This window comes from Grammomys surdaster, unplaced genomic scaffold, assembly GCF_004785775.1.
Source record: "Grammomys surdaster isolate TR1022 unplaced genomic scaffold, NIH_TR_1.0 126048, whole genome shotgun sequence".
In the NCBI taxonomy this organism is placed as follows: Eukaryota; Metazoa; Chordata; class Mammalia; order Rodentia; family Muridae; genus Grammomys; species Grammomys surdaster.
The window spans coordinates 4,676,841-4,685,732 of record NW_021620860.1 but is presented as its reverse complement, the minus strand read 5'-3'; the positions used below and the strand labels follow the sequence as shown (position 1 = coordinate 4,685,732).

General features: G+C 52.0%; 1 protein-coding gene across 2 annotated transcripts in view; it reads left to right on the top strand.

Annotated features, from left to right (window-relative positions):
* The first annotated feature begins 1,033 nt into the window (after positions 1 to 1,033).
* The window catches only part of Samd14 (sterile alpha motif domain containing 14), a 15,777-nt gene continuing 7,918 nt past the window's right edge, over positions 1,034 to 8,892 (top strand). For both annotated transcript variants that reach the window (XM_028755017.1, XM_028755016.1), the window contains exons 1-2: positions 1,034 to 1,737; positions 5,013 to 5,067. In XM_028755017.1, coding sequence (XP_028610850.1) covers positions 5,056 to 5,067 — 12 coding nt within the window. In that variant the 5' untranslated portion in view covers positions 1,034 to 1,737; positions 5,013 to 5,055. The remainder of the gene's footprint in view (positions 1,738 to 5,012; positions 5,068 to 8,892) is intronic.

The following is an 8,892-nucleotide window of genomic DNA, read 5'->3' as shown; positions in this document are numbered from 1 at the left end:
TACTACACTAAGTCTTAGGCTTTCTCCAAGGTCACCACTTACTCCTAAACAAGTCATTTTCTTATTGTGAGTGTGTGGCCTGTGCACCTTAGAGGACAAGAGAAACCCCTAACTTAGAGGTTTATTGGGAAGGTGACGTTAAAGAATCTGAGAGGTACCTGACACACCACGAGCCTTGCTGCATGGTATCTAGCTGATGACCACACCCACCACCACTGACCTGCCACCACCTCTGGCTTGCCAGGTCCAAGTCTGAGCTCATCCACTCCACGTCCCACCCCTAGCATCAGAACTGCCAGGCCCTCCAAGACCCACAGCCAACCTAGACCCCTCCTTCTCAATTCTTTGTCCAGCCGGCTCCAAATCCTGTCTGTGTCTTCAATTCTATAGCCAGAATAGCTCTCAGCCTGATCTGTAATCTTCATGCCCACTGCTGTCATCGTTCAACAATCCCTTGAGGCCAGCGCCCAGATTTCCGGCTGCTATTTGCAGTCCGTTCTTCACTGGGGTGCCCAACGAGTCTTCCTAAAATCATGATGGAACACCTCCCTCCTCCGTTAACCTTTTTTTTTTTTTGAGGGGGGCCAGGAAGTAGTATAATAAAGTGTCAACTCTCCAACCTCAATTTTCTATGCTGGTCCATCCACCCTGCAATGCCCAGGAGTAAGTCTCCAATAGCTTGGACAACAGGAGTAGCCACACTTCTCTAGGAATCCTCCCTGTGACCTACTCCAGTGCCTGGGTGCACGCCCCCTCCAGAATTTAAAATATCTTTCCCGCTACTGGACCCACAGCTCTCAGGCTTGGGTCATCCCATTTGGCTGAATTCTGATTGCACTGGACCACGTCTGTTCTGTTCAACCGCGGTCCCTTTCTGCTTCAGCGCCCCAGGCTGGCCGCTACGCAGATGCTTGTTGAATAAAAGAGAATCAGAAGCCCTCACAGACCCTGCAGAGGAGGCGGAAAGCCCCGTGCGTCCTGAGGCAGGACCGCCTCCCTGGTTGCTTCCCTGCCACTCGCGCGCAGACTCCCTAGCGTCGAGACTCCCGCGGTCCGAGAAGTAGCGGCAATTGGGATCCCCGGCCCGGCCGCAGGCACCCGCCGCCTCCTCCCCTCGGTCCTTGCTGCCTCCGCCCCGCCCGCCCTCCTCTTCCCTCCTTTCCTACCGCTCTTTGTCTCCGGGGCGCCCGGCCTCCCCACAAGCGCCCCCCCTCATCGCCTTATCCCGGGCGACGCGACCCCCCACGGACCTAGCCACTGCGACGCTGCACAAATCAGCCGGTGGCGCGAGGGTCCGCGACCTCCGGGGCTTGGCGGGGGCGGGGCAGGAGGTGACTCTCAGGCGCTCTCTCTCTCTCTCTCTCTCTCTCTCTCTCTCTCTCTCTCACACACACACACACACACACACACACACACACACACACACACACGTACACGCACGCACACACGGAGCATCCTCCCGTCAGGTTTCCCGGTCCAGCCCCGCCCGCACCTCCTGCTTCCCGCAGACCTTCTCCCTGCATCCCTACACACCTCGCCTCTCCATTCTTTCCGGCTCCGGGACTTTCCCCACCGATCCCCCACAACACCCTGGGATGGAGCGACTCCAGCCAGCCCGGAGCCCCCCGCGACCGGGGTGAAAGTCCTTCGCCCCTCTCCTGCCCGGCACTTGCCCCGAACACCATGGGCCTGAGGGGTTCCCGGGGCGCCGGACGCTGAAAATGACGGATGCTGGAGGTGAGGGGCCGGGTCCCCTAGGGTGGAAGGGGAAACGTGGCCAGAGACTACTGAACTCAAGGTGGGACCCTCAGTAGGGCTAAATGGATCTAAGCCACAAGGGCCCTTTTTCCTCTGTCCCTAGGGAGACCTCACTGGACTGGGGAGCTGGGCTGTCGGGTGGGGACAGAAATAGGGTTTGTGTCCCTAATCCCCTTTCTCCAGGCTGAAGAAATTAATTTGAATTAATGAGAGAGAGAGAGAGAGAGAGAGAGAGAGAGAGAGAGAGAGAGAGAGAGAGAGAGAATATGAAGAAAAAAAAGAAAGAAGAACAACTGGTGTGGGGGCAGGGGGAGAGGCCTTAACCCCTTCCTATCCGACAGTTAGACCTGTGGGTTGAACTGTTCTACCTCTGAGATTAGAGAGGGGACTCTATGATAAGAGTAGGTGCCCTGTCCACCAACCCCATCTTCTAGGATGCTTGGACCAGCTGTCAAACTCCTGCGGACTGCTCCAAGCCTGGGGCTGGCTGAAGGCTGAGGGCATGGGAGGGGCTCTGCTCCTAGCTCAACAACTGCTCCTGCACACTAGCCTGTATGTCAACCACTTCTGGGACTTGTCAGCTCTCTCTCTCTCTCTCTCTCTCTCTCTCTCTCTCTCTCTCTCTCTCTCTCTCTCTCTCTCTTCCCCCCTCCTACTTCCCTCTCTCCTACTTGGGCCCCTTTCTCCCCTCTTGCTTGTGGGGCAGCGGCAGGCTTTCTGTTCTGCTCTCTCACCCCATGGTGGGGCATCAGGGCTACCCAGCTCCTTTCCCTGAGCCTCCCGGTCCATTCTTTCTTGATCTTTCTTCTCAGCTCCCTGTGGACACTGCAGATTTCTACCTCTGAATCTGCTAGTTCCTCTTCTGTTCCATCCCCAGGTTGTATGCCTTTTGTTTTGCTTTCTCCTTCCCTTGGGCTCCAGGTAGCTTGGAACTCACCTGCCTTTCCTTTTCCCCGAGAAATGTCAGAGGTGACTAATGGTCCTCCAGGAATTGGTAGCTGTTAGGGGAAGGGAGTGGTCTGGTGACAAGGGAGCCCAAAGGTTGTCCAAGGGAACAGGTTCACTTGCATCCTCATGTAGTTGAACACCCAGGAGTAAAAGATTGTGAGCAGAAGTGGGAAGACGGGTAAAGGTGGGTATCTAATTTTCCTAGGCTGTGTTTTAGGGAGGAGAGAGTTGGGTGACAGGGGCAGGTGACCTGAATATTATACATCCATGGAGTTTTACATGGGATAGTGTGGGAACACACACACACACACACACCCGGGCTGCCACCACAGTTATGGGAGCAGGCTGTTAGAGACAGGGCTGAAGAAAGCAGTTTATACTGAATCAGGATGGGCTGAGAGTCTGAGCTGGAGGCCCCAGTCTACCCAAGGGGGCTAGTGATAGACCTTAGTGCATAACAGGCCCTCACCCCTGGATTGACATCAAGTAAAGAACATGGGCTGGCCTGCTCTGTTTAAGAGAGAAGGTGTCACCACTGTCTGCAGAGAGCAGCCATTCTGGTGGGAGGAGCAGCTACTATCCTGAGTCTCCAGTCTGAAGGGAGAGCACATGGCTCATCTGTCAAGGCGAGATAAGACGCACACAGGAAAGCAGGATAGTATGAAAAGCCCTCCATTTCTCAGGGATCGGAGTCGTAGCTTTAAACAAATGGGGTTGCATCCTAGGACAGAGATCTGGAGAAAGGACGGCTGGATCCTAATCAGAGAAAGCTTTGCAATCCAATGAGAGATACAGTTTATGTCGAGGACCAACCTACCTTACTCTGGCCTCTCAGGCCTGGAGAGAATATTCTAGATATTCAGGGGGCTATTAGACCCCAGAGTTCAAGAACAGCAAAGGGGTCCCTTGCTGAGACATCCTTGACCTCTCCCATATGGCATTGTTTGGCTCAGCTCCAAGCATCCCTCTAGCCTAGTGGAGGTGGTTTTAATGCTTGCCTTAATCCTAGCCAGTGCAGACCAGCTCCCGCTCCCTTTACCCCAGCCCTCCCCTGAGAGTATCCTTTCCTCATGAGCAGCCCCGGAACTACAGATCATGCCTTCAGGATAGAGCTGAGATCAGGAGATGGGTCAACATCCACCTCTAAGCTCTTGCATATTAATGTTATATCTGTAAAGTGGGGCTACCGAGATGCCAAGACTAGCAGCTCACAGAGAAATCTCTATGCAATGACAGGAGAAATAGAGGGCATGTGGCCTGGTCCAGTGCCCTACCCTTCTCCCAGGGACCAGAGTATTAGAAGTAACTGGAAATTATGTCTCAGCTGTTGAGTGTCTCCCTAGCCTGAGCCATCCCTCTATTCTTATCCCATGTCTTCTATACCTGTTAGGAAGCCTGTTCACAGTGTTTCTGATACATCCGTTTCCCCTGCTTCCCTTCCTTACCTGCTTTCTCTTCTTGCTTCCGACCACAAAACCAAACCAAATACCAAAACCTAAACAGTACAACTCTGTCCATCCACACTCCTTCCCAGAACATTCTGAACGCTCTAGAGATGTTCTTCTGTGAAAACTTAATGTCTCCATCCATCTGCAAGTCAAGGACTGTGGGGACTGTGGGTCTGTGTGAAACAGTGAGTGGCCCTGCTGGTGGTGCTGGCTTCCTGAGTAGCTCAAAACAGCAGGTGGTGAGGGCCCTGGTGACTGGTGACAGAGGAAGAACTGATAGATGCAAAGATGGGTAGAGGCATGGACATATAGATGTTGGATGGATAGGGTACGCAGTGGAAGGGAAGGGGAAGGAAGGGCAAGCAGATAGATAAAAAGGTAGGTAGCTAAATGGCTGGAAGAACTTGGGTTTTAGATCTGGAGTTGCCATTAATTGCCTCAAGATCTTGGGCCAGCCACCCCTGCTTCTGTTTCTGTGTAAAACGAGAGATCTGGATTTAATCTTTTGTGTGACTTCTAGATTTGATGCCGGACACTTGATGATGCTGGAGCCTTTTAGGGGGTGCTAGTGACTTGAAGGCCTTACGCAATGCAGGGACTGATGTCCCTGGTCCCAGCTCACAGAGGCTGGCTATGCCTGGATTGGCTTTGCTATGGCTTTCCTGATGCTGTCTCCTGCCTCTGCCCCCACAGGCTCCTCTTCCAAGGGTCAGAGGAAGAGCGCTAAGGAAAGGAAGCGGGTGGGCAGGACGCTAAAAGCTAGTGACTCTTTACTGTCACAGCCAACTGGAGCCATTTCATTTATCCAGGATAATCAATCTCTCTCTCCCCCCCCCCCCATTCTCTCATCCTTCCCAGCTCTCTTGAGTCATGGCTTCCTCAAAGCTCCGAGAACCTGTGGATGAAGTTTTTGGTAAGTTCTGTGTGATTTGGTGTCTAGCGATAGACTAGACGTAGCCATGGACCCCTTCCTTCAAATCTAGTAGGCATTGAGCGGGGGAAGGGCAGATAGGGTGCTTAGGGTTCTTCAAGTACGTGGGGAACAAGTGATCACACATGCAGTGTATCATTTAATTCTCAAAATAATGTTAGATGCACAGACAAGGGGTGTAAGGTGCAGATGCTGACGGGACCTGCTTTAAAGATCACAGGGAGGCAAGTGAGGTGGTGCAGCCGTTAAAGGCATTAGCTGTGCGCCCTGAGTTTGATTCCCACTCACATAAAGGTGGAAGGAGAGACTCCACTCCACAAAGTTACCCTCTGACCTCCACATGTGTGCTCTGATGTGCACACTCTTATTCACACTTCATGCTCACACTCACACAGGCACACACACTAATTATAATAATAATTTTTAGAAAATAGCATGAAAGCGTGAAGACTTGAGTTCAATCCCAAACACCCACTTGAAAACTGGGCACAAGGTGGGCATAGTGGCACACGCCTTTAATTCCTGTACTTGAGAAGCAGAGGCAGGCGGATGTCTGTGTGTTTGAGGCCGGCCTGATCGACAGAGAGAGTTCCCAGACAGCCAGGGCTACATAGAATAATCCTGTCCCTTCCCCCTCAAAAAGGCTGAGCAGTGCACACCTCTAACTCTAGTGCTGGAGAGAGAAAGAAAGGATTCCCTTTATGGCCAGCCAGTTTAGCCAAATCAGTTAGCTCTAGGTTCAGTGAGAGACCCCGTCTCAAAAACTCAGGTGGAGAGGGATTGAGGACACCAACCTCTGGCTTCTATGCATACATGCTCATCTATGCATAGTTAAATATGAATGAATAAATAAAGCACATGGCAAATTAGTGGCAGAGTCGGGAACCTTAGAGAGCCTGGCTCCCAGCCCTTCGACACCGCGCTAAACTTCTGTATACTCCAGTTCAGACGCCATACGTTTTCTTCAGGTCACATGTATAAAGTACCTGAGATCTTATCCTACACACACACACACACACACACACAGAGAGACACACACACACACAGAGAGAGAGAGAGAGAGAGAGAGAGAGAGAGACCTCCATGCCTTCAGCGTCCTCTGGTGTCTGCACACACTGCCATTTTGAGAGATCATCCTACCAGGGCAGAGCTGTCTGCAGGCTATGGGCTGTGTCAGTGTTGTGGAAAAGCTGTCCCCCAGCTTGATTTGAGTGGGTGATTCCTGGGTCTAACTCCAAGGGGCTCCTACCCATGGGATGCCACAGGGCTCCAGCTTCTCCTGCCTTCTCCCATCTCTGCCTTTCTCTCTTCTTTTCCCTCCTGTTGTCACCACTGGTCCTAGTCCCTGCCAGTATTGTTACCTCAGTCCCTTTGGGAACACTGCTCCCTACAATGGCCTCTACCCGCCAGCCCCCAACACTTCCTTATCTCTGAGGCTGGCTCTACATGGGTCCAGCCTAACCTTGGCAGGTCCATAGAGGTGAGCTTCCCTTGGTGGGAGAGGGATTTTCTTTCTCCTCTGTCCCCACCTCCTATCCCAGGCTCCTCACCAATCCTTCCTTGTTTTCCTCCTGTCTGCTGAGGTAGCTGGGCGCTGCCTGGAGTGCTTCCTCATATGAAGACCATTAAATATTCATCTCTCCCACTGCCCAGAACCCAGAGCCAGAGGCAGGGAAGGGAAGGGAAGAGATGGAAAAAGAGTTTAAGGTGCCCTGGTGAGACTGGCCCCACCTTGCCTTGTACCCCCAAGCCCTCAGGATACCCTTTGCTCTCCACACTGTGGGTGATACCCATTTGGCCATGTGAAGCAAGGACCTATCACCCTGGTGCACACGGCTGAATACTAGCTGGGTGCCATGAGCGGAGAGGTGTTCAGAGCACTGGCTCAGGGGCCAGGAGACCTGGATACCACGTTGACTCTCTCCACGCAGCTGACCAAACCTCTCTTGTCTGAGTTCAGTTTCTCCACCCGGTAAATGACGGCTTAGATTCAATGTTGCCTCTTTCTCCGTTCAGAAAGGTCACAGCTGATCTGTCTGCTGCCTCCAAACAAATCAGACTGCCTGTCTTTAGCCCTAGCTAGCTCTTGCCAGCTCTATGCTCTTGGGCAAATTAAGGCTGCCCTGGGGATCCTAAGTCCTGTCTTCCAAGATTGTAGGAGGTTTCAATGACCGGTAATTGTAAGGCACTTAGAGCAGTGTGAGCTATTACTGGCTTCTGGCCGCTTCCAGGGGCACTAGGAAGTTCTTCATCAGAACTGAATTCAGGGAGTCGCATCTGGATCCAAAAGAGCAATCCTGACAGTAGCTGTCTCTTCCCAGCCTTCACCACACCCTTGGACAGTCGCCATGGCCTCTGAGCCTACTTCCATCTTCAACCAGGCTGTTCCTTAGCATCTCAAGCCCAGAGCTGTACCATACCCCCTCCTTAGAAAATCTCCTTTTGGCTCTGTTTACAACCAAAGCTTAGTATGGTGGGCCATCCAGGCCTCAGCCTGGCTATCAGATCGGAGCCCTGGTTGATAGCGTTTCCTTGTCCATTCAGGATAATTCATTATGTACTCTTCCTTTTTCTTTTTCATTCTGTTTGTTTGGTTTCAGTGTTTTTGTTGTTGGGTTTTGTTTCTTTGTGTTTTTGAGACAGGGTTTTTCTCTGTAGCCTGGCTTTCCTGGAACTCACTCCATAGACCAGGCTGGCTTCAAACTTAGGGATCTGACTGCCTCTGCCTCCTGAGTGCTGGGATTAAAGGCGTGCACCACCATCACCAGGCCCCCTTTCTTCTCTTAAAAACAAGAGTATTACTAGGCACCAGTTATGCACTAGTCATAGACAGAAAACCTGACAGTTTAATGGATGGAAAGAAGCAAAAAGCATAAATGACAAAGACATTCAGGATGCCAGAGAGTGACACATGACATAGGAAACAACAGGAATGGTCCTTTGGAGTATATGGAGGGTGTCATGTGTGCAAAGACTTTGAGGTGCAGGCTGGATCCCTGTGAGGAAGGCTGGGAAGAGGGGACAGACGCAGACGCGCAGAGATGTAAGTGGGACACAGACTGAACCTAGAAGGCCACTGGGGGAACCCTGGCTCTGATTCTGCATGAGATGGTTCTGAGCAGGGGATTGACAGAGTTGACACATCCAATCAGAATCACTCTGGCTGCTGTGTTGAAAATCTGCTAAGTGGGAAAGGGGAGAGGAGGCAGGAGATGGCAGAGACCTAGACCTAGCGCCGTCCCTCCCTCCCTCCCCCTCCTCTCTGTATGCGCACGTGTATTCATGTGTATGCTCACTCATAAACAATATTTCGCTGACAAAGCCTAAGAGCTTGGGCTGTAGAGTGGGCAGTTTACAGCAGGTGATGCTCTTGTACAGGACCCAAATTCAGTTCCTAGTACCCACCATCAGGCAACTCACAACAGCCTGTAACTCCACCTCTAGGGGATCCGACACCCTCTCCTGAACTGTGAGGCTACCTGCATCCTAATGTATACATGCCACCCCCAACGTGTACACATAGCTAAATAATAATAATAAAAATGAAACCCTCAGACATCCTCAGAAGTAGAGAGAAAAACACAGTGCACCTTATGACCTGCTCAGTAGTCAGGATTTAGGAAGGCTGAGGGGAGAAGGGTAGCTCAGAGCTGTCTAACCTGGGTGACTTGGGCTCATAGACCATTGGTCTAGGGGGCAAGATGCCTGATTAAAGCAAGCCAATGAGGGAAGGAGGGGTAGAGGGCGGGAGGGGACAAGAGAGGGAAGGGGGAGAGAGAGAGAGAGAGAGAGAGAGAGAGAGAGAGA